This window comes from Leptonychotes weddellii, chromosome 3 (assembly GCF_054177405.1).
Source record: "Leptonychotes weddellii isolate Sample4059 chromosome 3, ASM5417740v2, whole genome shotgun sequence".
Classification (NCBI taxonomy): Eukaryota; Metazoa; Chordata; class Mammalia; order Carnivora; family Phocidae; genus Leptonychotes; species Leptonychotes weddellii.
In genome coordinates this window covers 94,568,209-94,588,570 of record NC_138371.1, presented here as the reverse complement: position 1 = coordinate 94,588,570, position 20,362 = coordinate 94,568,209, and the positions used below count along the sequence as shown (strand labels likewise).

Genomic DNA, 20,362 nt, shown 5'->3' with positions numbered 1-20,362 from the left:
GTTGTTAACATCCTAGGGTTCTGTGTACATTTGTCAGAGCTAAGAAACTGAGATTGGTACAGTGCTGTTAAGTGAATTCCAGGCTTTATCTGAATTTGAAGGTGCATCTTTGAGAAGTTACTCTCTTCCTTGAGAGAGTGAGTGAAGTTCTTGACAGAGAAACTGCCACCGTGGGGATGGAGATGACAATGTGCACAATTGGCCAATGGGATTCGAAGGACAAAGTGTGATTTAGCCAAGTTTGTAGGGTAGCAGGGAGTGAGGAAGAGACAGCTGGGATTCAGGTGCCCTAGGTTCATGCTTGAGTCTGCCATTTAATCGGGACCATTCCCCTTACCTGGGTGCCGGGTTTCTTTTCTTTTTCTTTTCTGTAAAATGGGAATAACATTCCTTGCCTGGTGCTCCTAGCAAGGTATGGCAGATACCAGTCTCCTCCTCAGATCCATTTTCCCATCTTCCTCAGTAAGACACTCCTGATTTTTTAGCTGGGCACATGCCACTCCACTAAGGACTACATTTCCCAGCTTCCCATATAGCAAGATGAGGCCAGGTGACTAGGTTCCAGTCAATGGGGAGTAAGCAGAAGTGGTGCGCACATCTTCCTTGAGGAAAGAAGGTGTGCCCTTATTCTGCCCTTCCTCTTTGTGCCTGGATAGAATGCTGTCATGATGGCTGGAGCTCCAGCAGCCATTTTAGAGTGTGCCACAATGTTGCCAATGGAAGGCACACATTGCTAAGAAGGTATAAGAAGGCCGGGTTCCTGATACCGTAGAACTCCATGGACTAATGGCGTGGACCTCTAGACCAGGGTTTCTCAACCTGAGCCCTATTGATATCTCATGCTGGATAATTCTTAGATAATTCTTAGGATGGGGACCATCCTATGCATTGCAGAATGTATAGTAGCATCCCTGGCCTCCACCCACTAGATGCCAGTAGCATCCCACTCCCTGAGGTGTGACAATCAAAAATGCCTCTAGAGATTGCCATCTGTCCTCTGGGGGCCAAGGTCACTTTTGGTTAAGAACCACTGCTCTAGCATGGAGCACTGGGTGTTATATGCAAACAATGAATCATGGAACACTACATCCAAAACTAATGATGTAATGTATGGGACGAACATAACATAATAAAATTAAATTAAATTAAAAAAAAAAAAGAACCACTGTCCTAGAGCGGTTCTGTCCAACAGGAATATAATGCAAGCCACAAATGCAAACGACATATTTAAATTTAAATTTTAAGGAAAATAAAGTAAGAATAAACAGGTGAAATTAATTTAAATAATATAGTGTATTTGACTCAATATATTAAAACTACTGTCACTTATCACAGGATTCGTATAAAAATTATTGACAGGGCCATATTATTCTTTTGTCATATAAAATCTTTATTATTTATTTATTTTTAAAAGACTTTATTTATTTATTTGAGAGGCAGAGAGACAGTGCAAGCAGGGTGGGGAGGAGCAGAGGTGGAGGGAGAAGCAGACTCCCCGATAAGCAGGGAGCCCGATGTGGGGCTCGAACCCAGGACCTTGGGATCATGACCCGAGCCAAAGGCAGATGCTTAACTGACTGAGCCATCCAAGCACCCCTCATATAAAATCTTTAAAACTGGTGTGTATAATAGTACCCCCTTATCCATGGGGGATATGTTTCAAGTCCTCCAGGGGATGCCTGAAACCACCCATAGTACCGAACCCTGTACATTCGACTTTTTCCTATGCATACATACCTATGATAAAGTTTAACTTATAGATGAGGCACAGCCCGGGATTCACAATAAGTAATAATAAAATAGAACAATTATAACAATACACTGTAATAAAAGTTACATGAATGGGGTCTCTCTGTCTCTCTCACAATAGCTTACTGTCCTGCACTCACCCTCCTTCGTGGGAGGCTGCAAGATGGCAAAATGCCTACGTGTGAGGCGACGTGAGGGGGATGACGTAGGTGCAGTGACGTAGCGTTAGGCTGCCATTGACCTTCTGACGATGTATCAGAAGGAGGATCATCTCCCCGCCCCAGGCCACGGCTGACTGCAGGGAATTGGAACTGCAGAAAGCAAAATTGTGGGTAAGGGGAAATCACTGTACTTTCCACTTATGACACATCCTGACTAAGGCTGGCCATATTTCAAGTGCTCCATGGCCACTTGGGGCTCCTGGGTACCGTATTGGATGGTGTTAACTCTAGACTTCTAGAATTTAAGGGAGAAAGAGTGTCTATCTCATTTAAGCGCTCTTTATTTTGGGGCTTTTGTTACTCGCAGCGGAATGAAACTCTAACCAGCACCTGGGTTTTTGACCCACCACACACTTTTGAGTATTCGAGAATTAAAAATGAGATTGGTGATGGGCAGCTGGAAAGTGGAAAGTGCTTTAGAGAAGGTAGGGAGAAGGTGCTCTGCACGCCCCGGGGATTGTCTCCCCTAGGCCTCTGAAGAGCTGCAAGGCGCAGGTATCATCACCTTCATTTCACGAATGAGACTCAGCTCAGAGACCCTGGTGCGTGCTGCTCCTGGCTGAGGTCCCCTTCCCACTGAGACACTCAGGCCCCTGCGGGCCGTTCATACCACTGATTGGGTCCCTCTCCAGGACTCGCCTCCAGCTGAGTCACTTTGCTCAAGGTCATCAACCTTTCCTAGGGGCAACCTGCATCTGACTGTCATTGGTGAGTGTGGGTGTATCCCTTGCTCAAATTCTGGACAATTCTGAGGACCATCCCAGCCCCAGAGTTCCCATAGGGTCCACTAAGACCTCACAGCTTAATTTGATCCTCTGCCCACTCTCACCCTCACTCACTCCCCGATAGCTGCTGATCCCAAGAGCGCTCCTCAGCAAACATCCATCACGCAGTCAGCAACAGAGACGTTAAGTGACTTGTCCAAGGTGACATGACCAGTCTACTCCCTAGAAGTCAGAGGTCACTGAGGCTTACTGTGACTTGGCCCCTTCTTACTCCAGGGGGCTTCCCCGTGGCTCCCCCCATTATCGTATCCCTAGAGAAGCACACTCTTTCCTCCCTCTGCACCTTTGTACACACTGTTACTCACGCCTGGAGAATCCCTTCTGTTCTTTGACCACAGAAATCCTACCTCCCTCAGGGCTCCAGCTCAAATTACCCCTCCACTCCTTCCCCAGGAAGCCTGTCTGGGTTACCTAGCTCTAACATCTCTAGATAGCTCTAAATCCCTAGTGTGCCTCCCATACATGTTTGGGAAGAGTCCACGGAAACTGCTAACCCTGGAAAGTTGGATGAAGAGAGAAGTGGAGGGGGCAGGGAGGATATTTTCCTTTCCAGGTACCACCCTTTGAATTTTGTGTGCATTTCTATGTTATTCCTAGAAGATTAGTTACTTATGTAATAGACCACACTAGTGCGTTTCCTATTGGAAGCATCCACCAGGGTGTCTCACGGCAGTTTATGTCAATCAGATTAATCCTGCGGCTCCTAAGTAGCCCCTCTGTGATGACCCTGTGTCAGGTGCAGGGCATGCATTTTGGAGGAGGACATGGCCCCTGCCTGGGAGATTCCAGAGCCTGATGGGGGCACAGACTCAAGGAAGATCATTGCCTTCCCAGTAGGGCCATCTGCTCCCAAGGGCCTCAGACATCCTAGCCTTCCCCAGCTGTTGGGTGCATGTTGGGTGTGACCTGGGTTGGGCTAGAACCCTGTGCACAGCTGCCCCTCCCATACCCTGGCCTAGGCTGAGGGTCACGGGGTTGTGCCAAACAGGGCACTGAGTACAGGGGACCAGAATCAGATGGCCTGGGTTCAAATCTTGAATCTCTGTCACCTTGCCTTAGGTTAGTCACTGCAGCCTTTGGAGTCTGTTTCCCCTCCTTACAGAGGTGTAGTGGGGATTGGTGAATTAAATTAATAGCAGCGCTCAGCAGGTGGGAGCTTCCTCCCTATTTCCCCCCACCCCACCCCTCAGCGGGAGTCAGGGCCATGCAGGCCAGGGACCAGGGCTAGGGGGGCTCCCTCCTGCCAGTCCCAGGTCCATCCCATTTTCCTGTCTGGGCCGTGTGCACAGCAGTGAGGCTCTGTGTTTAGCCTGTCGGCATAACAGCACCCACAGGAGAGGCTCTCCCCAGGAGCAAATGCCTGCCCATGGGCTCTGCAGAGGCACCCTACCTAGGGGAACCTGCCAGGAAAATTGCCAAGGGGCAGATGAGGTGTCTCTCCAGGGAGGGGTGGATAGGCAGGCACCGCAGTCCGCACCTCCTCTTGGCCCTTTGGTCTTTTCCTTCCATCGTGTGGCCTTACACACTCGAGCGGCTCCCTTACTCTGTTGAAGCCTCTCCTTCCCCATCTGCAAAAGGGCTCACAGCCCCTCCCTCCCAGGGCTACTGTGGAAAGTGTCCAGCCCAGAGTAGGTATTCCCAAAATCACAGTTGGGGGTCTCAGTTCTTCTCCCCTTCAGGGAGCCCCAGTCAGGAAGATCAATGGCTTTTTAGCCTCAGACATTGTTGAGTGCACTAGCCCTGCGCTCCCAAGACGTGGACAGCGGGTATAGATGCCTCCCCACCTCCCCCGCAAACCAGCAGTCCCCCCTCTGTGTGTGGGCCCTAAGTGGCTGACATCGGGGCATGGGGCACAGCCTGTCCAGGCAAAGGTCACGGGGTCTGGGCAGATGGCGAGCTGCTTGCTACCTGCAAATACCTGGGAGCATCCATACCTGCCTTTTCTAGTTGTTTTAGAAGGGGCTCTGTCCTCTCAAGGCAAGGCATGTGAAACTTGAACTCTGGCGCAGGGCAAACATGATCCTTTTCTTCTCTCCTATGCCACACCCTGGGCTGCCAGTGCTTCTGGCCTTCGCATGTACTCAGAAATAAATCTATGAACGAGGGGCGCCTGGGTGGCTCAGTTGGTTAAGTGTCTGCTTTCAGCTCAGGTCATGATCTCAGGGTCCTGGGATCGAGCCTGGCATGCGGCATCGGGCTCTGCTCCCTCCTCAGCAGGGAGTCTGCTTCTCCCTCTACCCCTCCCCCTGCTCATGCTCTCTCTCTCTCTCAACTAAATAAATAAAATCTTTTAAAAAAATGAATCTATTAGTGAAATATTTCCAACTGCCAGAATATATAAAGAATGTTCTAATGGCCACTTATGGTAATGGCCTACAGTTGAAGGCCCCTGTGTGAGCCCCTACGTGAGCCCTCCTCCCCAGAGGTAAGCTTTGCTCTGAGAATTATATTTATCACTTCCCAGCCACATAGGTAGACTCCTGTACGATAGCTAGTGTTATTCTGCATGTCGCTAACCCTGATAAAGCATACTATACAATATGTAATCTACATCTTGTTTCTCTTTGCCTTACCGTATGCTTGTGAGCATCATCCATGGAGCTCTAATTCATTTTCAAGCTTGTAGAGAATTCCATCATGTGAACAGGCCGCAGATGATGTATCTAGCCTCCTACTGATGGGACATTTCGTTTGTCTCCAATTTTTACCATTATAAACAATACCGGGATAAACATAATTATACAGACTTTTCCCTCTGGCTAGGATACCTCCCCGCCTACTTTGGCCATCCTTAAACTCCTGTTCATTCGTGGAAACCATCCCCCCGGGCATCAGGCCCCGGATTCTTCATGGTGACCTCCTCGAAGAGCAGCTGGACACCCCTGTGGCATGGCCAAGAGGGTGTGGTCCTTTGAGGACTCTGGGGGGCCCTGGGCTACTACTCAGGAGCTGACACACATCTGGATCCCAGCACATTTGCCCAACCTTGTTCCCAGAAAGGAATGCAGGGCCTTAGGATAGGAATTAATGGTGGCCGAAGAGCACGGGCTCTCAAGTCTGCATTTTGGGCATCAAGTCTGCATTTTGGGCAGGGCCCGGTGGCAGGGCTCAAACTCATTCTGTGGTGGCGCCTGCTGGAGCAGATCCATTGCCAAATCTGAGATGGCTTGGGGGCTGGAATGGTTGGGGGCTGGCTGGGCTTTGATCTACGCTCTCCAGGGTGCTCCAGAACTCCAAGAAAGCAGACGCAGAAAGCTGCCCGGCCTCCTTGGGGCCAGTCTGGAACAGGGCCAGCATCATTTCCACCGCATTCTATGGTCAAAGCAAGTCACAGGGCCCTCCTGATGAGAGAAGCAGCACGCAGTCAGTTTACTCCACCCAGGGTCACAGATCCTGACAGAGGCAGGTGGAAAACCCAGGTCTGAGATGCTGTCACCTGTTTCCCACGACCAGAGCCCTTCCTCCAGGCTTTGGCACATGCTGTGTGTGCTGCTGGAGACCCTCCTCCAAGCCCCGCTTCACAGATTGGCCTAACTTCCACTTACCCATCTGTCAGGGGACATCACTTTCCCCGGGGGCTTTCCAGAGCTCCACCACCCTCCCTCCTACTCCTAGAGCAGCCTCTGCTGTTGCTCCCCCGGCCTCTCCAGTTAGAGCACCAGTTCACACCCAGCGCCATGTCTGGCACACGGCAGGTGCTCTGGGGGTATCTGTCCAGTGACAGGATCCGCTAAGGGTGTGCTCTTTGCACACTACCCCACAGAGCCTCCCACTTAGATGCTGTGCTTGTCATGGACCCTGAGACGGAGCTGAGCGTTCAGGATGTTTATAAGGAAGTTTCCTTGAGATTAACACCCCTGTGCAAGGGATGGGAAGGAAGCAGGAGTGGACTGAGGGAGCACCCACGGGAGGAACCCATGACACATTTGACTGGCCCCTCTGGGAGTCCTAGGACCAAAAGAGCCAATCAGCAGAGACTCCAGACTTTCAGTCTCCTGTCTCAATAGGCATTGGGATGTGGACCTCCCTCCCTGGGTGTGACCTTGTGCGAGAAGGCTCTCTGCAGCAAAGCCTGGCCCTCAAGGGGCTGAGGGCGGAGGGCTCTCTGCTTACAGCACTCCTCGTGGCTCGCACAGTAAGTCCTTCCCTGCAGGGGGCTTGGGATGACACATTTCTGTTTTCTTCATGGGGTAGGAGAGCAGTGGGGAGGTAGTAGTTCCTGAGAGCTGCTACGAGGAAGTGCCTTGCCAGCTCTGACCTGTGCTGGGGAAGGGTTGCTGCGAGAGCCGAGTGAGGGAGGGTTCTACCCACATCCACGCTGGGGGGAGCTGGAGTTTCAGGTCTGGGGCTTCATGGGACTTCATTCCATTCCATCAACACTCAGAGACAGAACGTCCAGCTCTTCTGTGCCAGCACTGTGCCATGTAGCGGGGGGATATCACTTGGGTGTGAGTCATGGCTCTAGGACCTCCACGCCCTCCTTACTGATCCCCTCCCCCCCGCCATGATCCACTGTCTACACTTCTTCCAGACTGATCTTTCCAAAAGGCAAATCACATATTCACCTCCTCTTCTGAAAACACACTGAGAAATCCCAGCTCCGTGCCAGGCCCTGCCAGGCCTTCTGTGATCTGCCCCGTCCACCTCTCTCACCTTATTTCCTTATCCCCTTGGTCACCCAGCCCCAGCTGTGCTAAAGTTGGTCTGCCTTGGCAATTACTAGGGCCTGAACCCACTTTCCCTCCAGATGTTCAGAGATGCTTCCTCCATGTCTGTAAGGCCTCGGCTCAATGTCACCTCCTTCAGGAAGCCTTCTCTGATTACCCCCTCGATGCACTCCTTTTTTTCATATTTATTCAACAAATATTTATGGAGAGCACTTACTATGTCTCAAGCACTTTTGTAGGCAGTGGGAAAACACGATGAATTGGAGTCCAAGCCTTGCCCTCTTGCAGCTTACATTCTAGTGGAAAAGACAATCAATGAACAAAAGTAAAAAGTACCGCGATTTCAGAGAGTGTAAATTGAAATTAAAAAACAAGAGCAAGGTAGGGGGGCGGAGAGTGTCTGGTCCGGGGCCCCTAACGTCCAAGCTCAGGGCAGCCTCTCCCCAGCCGCGGTGCCACTGTGGGGACCCGCCCTGGGCGCAGCAGAGTCGAGGGCGGCGCGCGGGGGAAACGCGGGAGGTCGTCGGGGCGGCGGTGAGGGTCTCCTGGGCCCCACCCTCGGGGGCGAGAGAGGAGGCCGGGCCTCAGCCCCAGTCCGAGGCCGCACCGCCCCCTCCTGTCCCGCAGCCCCGAGGCGCGCTCGCTCCCGGGAAGGGCGCGCCCGAGCGGGTCGGCCAGGTGCGCGGCCTCCGGAGGCCCCCGCCCCGCCGCGCGGCCCGAGGGGGGGGCGGGTCCGGCCGTGGCCCCGCCCCCGGGCCGTCCATAAATGCGCCGGGCCCGCCGGCACTGCGGGTTGGGAGTGCGGCTTCCAGGGGACTGAGCGAGTTCGGCGCGGCCCGCCGCTGCTTCGCTGCCACGCCTGGGGCGCGGCGGCCGCGGAGCTGCAGCCATGCTGTTCTGGCACACGCAGCCCGAGCACTACAACCAGCACAACTCCGGCAGCTACCTGCGGTAAGGGCCGCGCCGCCCCGGCTGGACGGGGCGCGGCGCCGTCGGGCGTCCCGGGGCGGGTCGGGAGCCGCAGGGTCCCGGGTCCCGAGCGCCCTCGCTGCGCCCTGGCCTCCCCCAACCCCCACCGGCTGTCCGCCCTTTGGGGACTGGGAGGGACATCGCCCAGAGTCCCGCCTGGGGACGGACTCCGGCGGGACCCGTCCTCCCTTGACGACCCTGGCGGGCGCGGAGCACACACCTGCTGGCCGCGCCTCCCGGTCGGTCCGCCTCTCCCGTCCCTCCTCTCCCGGCTCGCGTCGGAGCAGAGGAAACTTCCTGCCATCAGTCCGGTGCCGGTCGTGGAAGTCTCGCCCCCTGCTCTTTGCCCCTCTCTGCCCGGGTCCCTCTCCGAGCCTCGCGCCCTCTCCGGTGTCCTTGGGCGGGCCGGGAGGGGCGAGTGGGTGGCGAGGGCCGACCCTGCGCTTCATTCTCGCGGCCCCGCGGGCGGGGGCTCAGGGACAGGTTGCCCCCTCCCTCCAGGTGGTCTTGCGTGTGTTGGCCTGCGGTCTGCACGTTTATTGCCCTTGATGGAAATCTTTCTTCTTCTGCAGGGACTTGACTAGTGCTCTTCAAAGGGAAAAGTAAGTCCGGCTTGTTTTTCAAAGTTCTCTCCTATCCCCTTTAAGGAAGTCAAGGAGCCCCGTTAGCTTCAGTTCCTGGAGGATTGTTTTTCCCTGTTCTGCAGCTGGCTGGGCACTAATGGGCAGTCATTTCATTTACTGAACTCGCCTGAACCAGCTTTAGCCTGTCTTTATTTCCATCCTAGTCACAGTTTATGAAATGTGCCTAATTTAACCCAAAGGGCATTTGGTATGGGCTCAGAGAAAGTGAATTGTGAGGTGGAAGAAATCGCTGGTGCCGACAGCCCCGAAGTGAGAGCCATTCTGAGTGCCCTTTTTTTTTCTTCCCTCCCAAGAAGTTCCCACTCAGATTTAGCAGTACACGTTATTTGGAAATCCTGGCTTCTGAAAAGTATGTGTCCACTAGTCCTCTCTGAAGACATCCCCGTTCCAGAAGCAAAGAAGTGATTGGGTTTAACTGATGTGTCCTCTGTTTTTATTCATGGGCCTGAGTAGTGGGAGGCGGCCAAAGTCTCACATCTTAACTAAGGAATGATGGCCTTCCTTACAGACTATGGAAATGTCACCAGAGGGAAGCTGCTCTGGGGGATGTCAGAAGTCCACGGGGCAGATGTTAGTGTCTGCAGAAAATTGTGTCCATTCACCTGCATGAAATGCTACAATGGAGTCTGCTTTTATTGTACTGTGTGATGGGTTATGGTTGTGGTTTTGCCTAAATTTTAGTTTGTGGCCATTAAATATGTTGCCATATCTTAAAAAATGAGTGTGAAGGTGACCTTGAGTGGAATGTGAGTGTATGTAAAACTTCCTGGATACTTAAAATGTCATCCCATTAGGAAATAGTTCTCCCCTTGTATGGGAGGTGCTTCTGCTTCTGAAATGGAAATTGGTCTATGGAATTCCTTAGATACCTTTTTAGGATTTTGGTATTGTTTAGGGGTTGGGAGGTGGGGTGGGAATTGGGGTGAAAGGTGCCAGACAGCCATATTGGTTTCTGGGGTCATTTAGGGACCGTGGATAAGGAAGCATTTGGTCCATGCTGTTTAAAAAAAATTTTTTTTTTAATTTCATGTCTTGGAAACTGGGATTTTCACCCTTTTAGAGGCTGACCTCAGTGAAGGCCAAAATGAGGGTCAGTGAATATGCCACTGGTTCCCCCAACTCTAGAGTGAGAGTCTCGTCCTTTTCCTTGGTTTATATATTTTATTTTCGGTCATCTCCTTACTCTGCAGAACCTCTGCAAGTTGTCTGACCTTACGAAGGTAGTGGCCTTTACTCCTTTCTTCCCTTTTTCTGTTTGATGTTCTCGTGACTTTTATTCCTTGGCAAATAAGGATGCCAAGCTTGCAACAAATTGCTGTTGAGTGATGATTCTTACCACCCCTACTTTTCTTTTCTTTTCATTTCTTTCTTTTTTTTTTTTTTTTTAATTTAAAGGCAGGAGCCCATGGATTATTAACTTAACACGGTCTGGGCAAACATGAAATTATGCAATCCCCAGGTGAGCAGGCCTGCTTGCTTCTCCTGTGTTCCTAGATAACCACTTGGGCTGGGAGTATGCACCAGGGTGGCAAAAGGAAGGGGCGGTGTGGGGGTAGCCAGGACAGCACTGCTCCTGTCTTTGGGCTGGGGATGGTGGCAGGGACGGCCCCCACACAGCAGAGCTTCCAGGTGTGCTCCAAGCCAGGCTTTAACTTCTGAGAATTGTTTGGGACTGCTGGGGTGTGTGCCGGGTTTGTGTTTTAGAGACTACTGGTTTACTGTGTTTTACGAGGAACAGACTGTACCAGTGACTGCTGTTTATATAGTGAAGTGGGGTCGGTGAATCTGATTCATAACTCGGGACACTCAGAGGGAGGAGGGTTATCAAGATAAGGACACAGCACTTTTGGGGCACCTGTTTCTAGGCAGCTTGTAATTTAGAGGTCTTAAAGCCTCTCCTGCTCACAGGTCATTCATATTCTCAAGAATTTCTTTTTCCCTTGCGAGGACGTTTAAAAAGTACATCTAGAGACAAGTCCTAGGCTGATGTGAGGCTGTTTTTTTTTGGATATGGCGGGGAGTTTTGTTCAGAGGTGGAGGAAAAGGAAAAGTGTCTCTGAGCATCTTGATATTTTGCATTCAAATAAGAAAACGGAATTAAAACCGAGGTCTTTCCTTCTCGTTTTGCCTTTAGGAGATATTAGTGTTGACCCTTAAAATCAGGATTATGGGCCAGCTGTCCATTTTTATTTGAAGATTGGGGGTGGTGGGCTGTCACAGCCCGGATGAGTGAAATGCAGTTCCATTTGCATAGTTTACAGATCCCTGAGGACAGGGTTGAATTGGTCTGAGAAGCCGCCAAGGAGTAGAATAGTTAACTTAAAAAAAAAAAAATGAATTTTTTTGTTCAGATTCTTAGGCTAAGAGCAAGACTACATAATGAGGCATCTCTTGTGGATGGAAACCATGCGGCATTTAAAGTTCGCTCCATTGCTGCCGGTCCCCTTGTCACGGAGATTTCTGTAATTTGTAGATATTAGATAACTTGGTATTTTTGCCTCCATGATTTGATTCAGTAACTCTCTGGAGGGCCATTGAGTGAAAAACAGACTCCTCAAGGATTGGTTGGCTGGGTTTGAAACGAGCCTCTTGGAGGACCCGTGACGTGTGGGTCTGGGATGCCCGCGCCCCAGCACACTGCCCCGGGTTTGGCTGTGTCGCCCTTGATGCCCCTCGCTGGTCAGGACCCGCTTCTGCAACTGCGCTCAGTCCTTGCCACTGGGCGCCTGACTGCCCCCTCCTGTGTGTTGCAGTGACGTGCTCGCTCTGCCCATCTTCAAGCAAGAGGAGCCCCAGCTGTCCCCCGAGAACGAGGCCCGCCTGCCGCCCCTGCAGTACGTGCTGTGCGCGGCCACGTCGCCCGCCGTGAAGCTGCACGAAGAGACTCTGACCTATCTCAACCAAGGTAGCGGCCGCCACGCGGGGCGGGGGCGGGCCCGGGTGGCTGGGAAGACCTCCCAGCAGGAGTGGGGAGCGGACCCGGATGACGCGTTTGGGCTTCCTTACCTGGTCACAGTGGGGCTGGCTGGGAAGGAGACTGTCGTGTCAGGGAGATTCCGTTTCCCAGCGTTGAGACCTCCCTGAGCCTCCGCGTCTTCGTCTGAAAAGTGGGCGCATCAGCCCTAGAGTTGCTCAGACAGCCGTGGGTAAGGGAGGCAACAGTTCTTGCACGGGCCCCGACGGGGCGGGGGCTCAGTGACCAGCAGCCGTCGTTAGGGCTGCTGTTTACTGTGACCGTGACGGGTGTCCTTTCCTGGACATAGATTGAGCACCTTCAGTATACGAGGTCTGCGGTCCCTTGTGGAGCTGCAGTGGTGGGAAGACCGGCCCCATCCTCACGGAGCACGGGGGGCTGGTTTCCACGCGTGTGGCGGTGGCGACAGGACCGCCCGCCGTGTCCTCAGGCAGGTGGCACGGGCTTTGCCCTTTGAATCGGCACTCTAGCACTTCCTCACGCCGTGACTTTGAGCTGCCTTTCCTTTTCTCTGTGCCTCCGTGTTGGTCTGTGTAAACTGAGAAGTGTAATTTTGCGACATTTGAAAGAATGCACTCGTTTAAAGTGCCTGGTATGATAATGGCTGTTCAGTTGCTGCTTCCCTTTATCAGGACATGTGGATCAGTGTCCTAACAGATGGCGCTTTTTGTGGTTTCTGTGTGATCGTGTGTATGTGTTTATTGCACTTCCTTCCTGGGTCACCTTGTAGACACTCTGGCATCAAGTGGCTTAATTGCCCCCCGGGTTTTTAGACGGGCAGAGGGGCAGGGGAACGCCGTGCGCTCTGGGGTGGCACTGAGTTGCAGGGGAGCTGCCGTGTGGAAGCAGTTGGTCTTCCCGGGGCTTCATCGGTTCTGTAGAACTTGGAGGCCTTAATTTGGAGAGCCCCCGGGGGGTGGGAATCCAGCCCGATCATCAGGCTTGTCTGCTGGCTTGCCACCTCCGAGTTAGCAGGTGGCTCTGCGTCGGCCTGGGGATGGAAGCAGCCCCCTGCTGTGGTTGACGTGGCCCAGTGGAAGGGCACGATGCTCCCTGCGGGTAGCTCTGTGGCCTCCGCTGGTTGCCAAGCCCAAGCTCGGTTAGCGGCAGGGCGCCTGACTCAGGCCCTGTGGAGGGGTACCTCTGTGCCTCTGTGCTTGTCTGTGGTGTGTGCCGTTTCTTTCTCGTTCAGAGAGGGTCACATGCTCCCAGCTTGCAGAGCTTTGCTTTCCTCTCTGGGCCTCTGCTTTTTTGCCTAAAGGTAGCCTGAAGAGATTGGCTGATGTTCACAGAGCACTGAGCTCTGAGGCTGGTCTTGTTCCTGGCCCCGTCCTGCGGTGCTGAGGAGTGAGTGCGTGGTCTGGGGCTCCGTGGCTGGCCCGGGACACTGAGGGGGACCCTGAGGGTGCACCGGGGACCCTGAGGGTGCACTGGCCACCCAACTCCTGCCCCCGCCTCCTCTGCAAGGCCTTCCCACCCACCCCCTTCCCTCCACCCGTCCCCCCTGTAATCAGCCAACCTTGGACCATGTTTGACAGTCCGCATGCTAGGCCTTTTTAAGAGTTTCTCCTTGGCTCAGTATAGAAAAGTTGAAACAGAGGGGAAAAGAGTTGCCTTATGGTGTTACCATCCTGTGTCAGTTTGGTGTATTTACTTTAGATATTTTTTTTAAGTTGCATTTTCCTGATTATTAAAGTAACATGCTCATTATAGAAAATTTGGATGATTTAGACAAGTATAAGGAAGACGATGAGAAGGAAAAAAAAAATTGAAATCTTTTTTTTAAAGATTTTATTTATTTGCGAGAGAGAGAATGAGAGACAGAGAGCATGAGAGGGAGGAGGGTCAGAGGGAGAAGCAGACTCCCCGCTGAGCAGAGAGCCCGATGCGGGGCTCGATCCCAGGACCCTGGGATCATGACTCGAGCCGAAGGCAGACGCTTAACGACTGAGCCACCCAGGCTCCCACAATGTAATTATTTTAATGTCTGTCTCCCATAATAGAATGGAAACTCTATGAGGGCAGAGCCACATCTGTCTTTTTTTAAACATTGTACTAAGCTTGGTGTGTTGACACTGAAGTAGGTGCTGTATAGATATTCGGAAAATTAAACAATAGGCATGACTTATTTTATTTCCATTTTATTTTTTCTCTCCTCCCTTTTTGTTGCTGTTATTAATAATGCTGAACTGAATTATCTTCTTCAGCATATCTTATTTAAAGTAGCCTCTACTTCCATGTCATATGACGAACAGTCATTGATTCAGTTAAAAACAATAGTTTTGACACATCAGTCAAAACCTTTTTTGGTTAATTGAAGAGTTAGCTGTTAATAGTATTTGATGTTTATTGCATTGGCGCTGTGATGTCTGTTACACTATTTCTATGAGGCCATGCCATATCCTCTTCCTTGTAATGGTGTGTTGTTTTTTTTTTAAGGGATCTTTTTTTCTTTTCTTTTTCTTTTTTTTTAAAGATTTTATTTATTTATTTGAGACGGAGAGAATGAGAGACAGAGAGCATGAGAGGGAGGAGCAGACTCCCCGCCGAGCAGGGAGCCTGATGTGGGACTCAATCCCGGGACTCCAGGATCATGACCTGAGCCGAAGGCAGCCGCTTAACCAACTGAGCCACCCAGGTGCCCTGTAATGGTGTTTTTAAAGTTCTCTGAAAACGTGAGGGGACGTTCCGTCTGTAAGACCTTGAAACCGTCAGATGTTCACTTCTCAGTGCGGTGTCAAGCCAGTGTGTTACCTGTGGTGTCTTATCACCAAGCCCAGTGGCTGATTTTATATATGGTGAAAACAATTCGTAAAACAAATTACGTCCTCTTCTTCTGGCATGGAGTCCTAAGGAGTGGGTGGCCAGCTGTTGCATGGAGGTCTGCAACGTCCCAGATCAACCTTTCTGTCATTGGCCAGATCTTTCCTGAAGGTTGGAGCAAGAAGGAAGGGGTAGAAGTGTGCCGTGGGGGAGGAGTCAGGGAGAAGAGTGGAAAGAGAACCCCAGGCAATATCTGTGGGAATTCTGGCTTGGAGATAAGGAACAGCTTTGCAAGAATGGCCCTTCTGTAGAACTCTTGGATCTTAAATATAGTAATGCATTCTTACAGGAATCTTACTTTCATTCATTCATGGAATGAAACTTCCTGTCCTTTGGAAGGAGAGAATGGCTTAGCGAGAAGAAAGAAAAGCCATAAGCAAAGGCAAGCATGAAGTGTGTGTGTGTGCAGGGGTGGGATGGGGCTGTATTTAAGCACACTGTCTGTCCCAGAACCCTGAGTGGTTTAGGATGGCTAAGGCTTGGGGAACACAAAGAGTGTGAATGATACGGTTCGAGCGGTAGACCAGCTGGCCAAGTTCCCCAGCTGCCTTGCTGAGGCTGAGCTGTTGGGCAGCCACCTGGGCAAGTCACTTACCCTCTCAGTGCCTGGCATATAGGAAGCACTCACATATTGGCCATTATTAATAATAAAGTAGACACTTGTTTACCTTAATGCTATCTATATATACATATATAGATAGATAGATAGATAGATAGATATTTTTGTTTCCCCCCTACCCCCACCCTAATTCTGTTTTGGAAGTTAACAAGGTTATCAAATTGGGACTTTGAAATTTACTATTTTTACCCTTTCCCTAATTCAAAGATTAACACAGGGTTGGTTCTAGAACTAAGAATTGCACCTTTTGGAACTGCAGGGTGGTAACTTTGGAACAGATTAAAGCCAAGAAGGCCTGCTGAACTTTTCCATTCTTCATTCACTGTACAGCCAGATAATGGACATAACCTGGAGGAGATATTTCCTACACAGGTTGTTAAAATCCTATCTTAAACTTTGTGATTTCAAAAGGCATTGGACCCCTCCCTAAATGATGTGAGCTGTTTTATGGAGGATTACTTTGCTTGGATCCTCAGCCAAGTAAAGCTTTGCACAAGGACCTCAGCCTTTAGTGTGATCCTTTGTTTGGCACTGTAGAACTTACACTTTCTGATACTCTCTTTTGAATACTTCTCTCAAAAGGTATTATTCCCATTTTACAGATAGGCTGAGAGACGTGAAATCTGCTTTTCTCTCCTGTGTCATGCAGTTAGGCAAGCCTGGGGAATGGTTGAGCGGTGTGATGTGATAATGGGAGTTCTGAAAGGGGAGACCCTCCCCCCGCCCCCCGGCATTTCTGGGAGCGGTGACTGTCACCTGCTACTCCTGATGCAGCTCTGAGGGTGAGTGGGGGAGATAACTGAAGGAATGGAGAGGGTAGAAAATGCCTCCTTGAACAGAAAACCATAATCAGTTGTTCCCCCCGCCCCCCATGCTCTCCACCCACGGTGACCTGAGGGAATTGGCCAGGGAGATAAGAGCTCAGGGCAGGGCAGTCCTGTCTTCCTGCTCCCAGACCAGGACAGATGGCCGCTGCCTTTTCACCAGCTTCTACTCTGGGGAAGGCACTTAATCTTGAGAAGCCTCAGACTCCTCACCTGTGGAACTGGGATGGTTTCATTTGTGTGTGGCCTTGAGAATTAAGTAACAAGTGTCTGGCAAGTGGTAAGCACAGTTAGGTTGCCCCCTCTCCCCAGTTACATCAGTGACTTTGAACTTAAGGAATGAGGCAAAGGATTACTTGTTACACTTTCTCCATAGCTGACGTTTTCTTTCCAGATTAATTTTTAGCTTGAAGTTTGGGAATATAAACTGAGTAAGCCAAGTGATCCTTAAATACATTACTTTTTTTTTTTTTTTTAAGATTTTATTTATTTATTTGAGAGAGAGAGAGCATGGGGGTAGGGTGAGAGGGAGAAGCAGACTCCCCGCCGAGCAGGGAGCCAGATGTGGGACTTGATCCTGGGACTCCAGGATCATGACCTAAGCCGAAGGCAGTTGCTTAACCAACTGAGCCACCCAGGCACCCCATACTTTTTTTTTTTTTAATGCTTTTTTTCCCTTCTTGTTTTTTTTCCTGAGTAAAAAAGTGGCACATACTTACTATAAAACAGAATGCAAACGGCACAGAAATTTGTACTCTGGAAAGTTTTCCACTTCCCAGATTTTTCTCAGCCCTACATTAACCCACATATGTCTAATTATATAGACGCACAGTAGAAATGTGTGCCCCCCCCCTTTTTTTTTTTTAAGAGAGAGTGCACATGTCCACACGTACGAGTGGGGCAGGGAAGGGGCAGAGGGAGAGGGAGAATCTTAAGCAGGCTCCACGCTTAGCACAGAGCCCTGCTTTGGCCTCAGTCTCACGACACCAGGATCATGACCTGAGCTGAAATCGAGTCAGACGCTTAAGCGACTGAGCCACCCAGGTGCTCCGTGCCCCTTTCTTTTTAAGAGAAATGGGATCATATTACACATTTTCAGCAACTTGCTCCCCCCACCCCCAAAACATAGTCTTTCTATGTGGGTACATTACAAAAATGAAAACCAGAAGTTAATCTTCACTAGTTCCATTATGGTCCATTGTATGGGTGTCCTGTAATTTGTTCTGTTGAGGAACAGCAGGCTTGTTTCCATTTTTTTTTTTTTCAGAATGACACCCGGCAGGCACTCCGTTGAGCTTGCATGTACACATATCTTACGCTTAAGCAAGAGTGAGAATATCTGCAGGATAAATATCTAGAAATACAATTGCCAGTACAACATTTTGTTAGATACTGCCGTTTTGCCCTGCAGTGAAGGTGTACTTACTTGTACTTTTACGGACAATAAGTATTGAAGAATTGTTTATTTCCTCCTGCCATATCATGCAGTCCTCCTCTCTACCACACCTGAAATACGAAGTCCTTGAAGGCAAAGACCTTGTTCACTGCTATTCTAGCTCAATGCCTGGCATACATGACTTCTTTGAATGAATGAAGAATGTCTATTCTTCCATACCTTTGCCAAAACCTTTTAACCTTAAAAACCATAAAGTAGTGGGGAAAGTATAAGGTATTCCTGTTGTAATTTTCATTTCCATGGTGATATTGAATATATATGTATATATTTTTTAAAGATTTTATTTTTAAGTAGTCTCTGTACCTGACATGGGGCTTGAATGGACAACCCCGAGATCAAGAGTCGCATGCTCCACCGACTGAGCCAGCCAGGCTGCCCCTGAATATATATAATTTTTATGCTATTTGGTTATTACTATTCTGTTTGCTTTTCATGTGATATACCTATTTTCCAGGTGGGATTTTTTATCCTTGTTTATTCATATAGGCTCTTTTCATATTTGGGATGATGTGTTAGAAGTATTTTTCCAGGGGCGCCTGGGTGTCTCAGTAGGTCGAGTGGCTGACTCTTGATTTTGGCTCAGGTCATGCTCTTGGGGTGCAGGGACCCAGCCCTGTGTAGGGCTCCTCACTCAGCAGGGAGTGTACTTGAGATTCTCTCTCTCCCTCTCCCTTTGCCCCTCCCCCTGCATATACACACAATCGCTCTCAAATCTTTAAAAATTTTTTTCCATGTTTTCATTTATTTCATTCATTTTTCATTTGTTTGCTTGTTCTTTTACACAATGTAGGTTTTTGTAATTTTTTATGGGATCAGGTTATTGGATTTTGCCTTGATTCTTTTTGTGTATTTCTTCATGTCCCATATGGAAAAGAGCTTCTTTACTTTAGGATTTTAATTTATTCACCTGTTTTTTAAAAAAAATTTTTTTCCAAGTCTTTGGCACTTTGGCCTTCATGTTGGTATGTAAGGAATGAAGGAGGAATCCACCTCTATTACATCATATTGTCCCACCTTAACTGATTGAATATGGAACCTTCATTTGTAGAACACTAGGCAAGCAGGAAGAGCACGAGGCAGATTCTTGAGTTTATCCATGAAGCATGTGTTGTTAAATTTAAGAACGTCTTTCCCCTTCTTGGTAACACCAGTTTGGATGACCCTATTAATGATCCTTTCTTAGAAACTCGGTGGCGGATAAAAAGTGGGGAATTTTCTTTCTTTTTTTTTTCTTTTAAAGATTTTATTTATTTGACAGAGAGAGAGACAGCTAGAGAGGGAACACAAGCAGAGAAGTGGGAGAGGGAGAAGCAGGCTTCCCGCCGAGCAGGGAGCCCGATGCGGGGCTCAATCCCAGGACCCTGGGATCATGACCTGAGCCGAAGGCAGACGCTTAACAACTGAGCCACCCAGGCGCCCCGGGAATTTTCAATTTGTATGCACCCGGGTTCTGGTTCTGGCTCTCTCCTTTCCCAGCTCACTGAACTTGTTGTTAGCCCGTGTTTTCTGTGGAAGACCTAACACCCACTTCAGGTGTTGTTTTGAGAATTTAAATGAAATACTTGTTGCTTGTTTTTCGCCATGCAAGGATACTTTATTTTGGGTACATAAAATTTAGAAATGTTTAATCAGCAAAGAATTTTATAAACAGCATAATAACACAGGTTAAAAAAAACAAACAAAATAAGGAACAAACACTTTCCCAAGTGTCAGTTCCTCATGATTCATCTGTGAATTAATAAACTAATAAAAATACTAGTAAGTGAGCTGGGGGTGTGGTTGCTGATTGGGTTTTTTTGTTTGTTTCTTTGATTTTCAAACCAATGAACATTTATTGAAATGAATAATGATTATTCATTATTATGTAAGAATATTTTTGTAATTATGTAAGAATAATACAGATTATTCTTAGCTCACAGCATAGAGAAATGATTTTTAATGTTTCAAAGGTCTCCTGGTTTTGTCAAACTTGAGTGGACCAATTAATTAACATATAACACTTACACGGTCTACTTCCAGAGCGTCCAATGACCTGGGAATGATATATTCATAAGAATTATGTTAGAGGCTCCTGGGTGGCTCAGTCGGTTAAGCATCTGCCTTTGGCTTAGGTCATGATCTCAAGGTCCCTCGGATTGAGTCCTGCTCCTTGCTCAGTGGGGAGTTTGTTTCGCTCTCTCCCTCTGCGCACTCCCCTCCTGCACTCTCTCTGAAATAAATGAATAAAATCTAAAAAAAGAATTATGTTAATACCATCTATATTCTGGAAGCACTGTATCAGAAATGAGAACAATGCAGCATCAGTTCAGTAACACGATAAATGAAACAGGCCCCAATCAGAACGAATTTGGAGAAGACACCTCAGATCCCCCGCTGTGCTTTTAGAGGTTCAGAGGATGGTGCCTCTGAATCCAGTCTGTCCAGCACCCTTTGTCCCTCCCTCACAGCTAACCCCTCCAGCTCCCAAGGGGGCCTGATGATGCAGGGGGATGTCCACATCTATTCAAAATGCAGGTTTTCTTGTTTTTCATGCATTGTGAGGCCAACAGATAAAGGAGACAATTGTCATTGAAAGATAGCGTGTTTGTCACTGTTCTCAAGAGGAGGGGGCGCACCTTCCATGCAGGGCTC

The 20,362-nt window shown here is 49.4% G+C and overlaps 1 protein-coding gene across 1 annotated transcript in view; it reads left to right on the top strand.

Moving 5' to 3' along the window:
• Window positions 1-8,228: 8,228 nt before the first annotated feature.
• Window positions 8,229-20,362, top strand: part of TFCP2L1 (transcription factor CP2 like 1) — a 59,449-nt gene continuing 47,315 nt past the window's right edge. Inside the window, exons 1-2 of the mRNA XM_006735958.3 lie at window positions 8,229-8,373; window positions 11,789-11,940. Of these exons, the coding sequence (XP_006736021.1) occupies window positions 8,312-8,373; window positions 11,789-11,940 (214 nt within the window). The 5' untranslated portion in view covers window positions 8,229-8,311. The remainder of the gene's footprint in view (window positions 8,374-11,788; window positions 11,941-20,362) is intronic.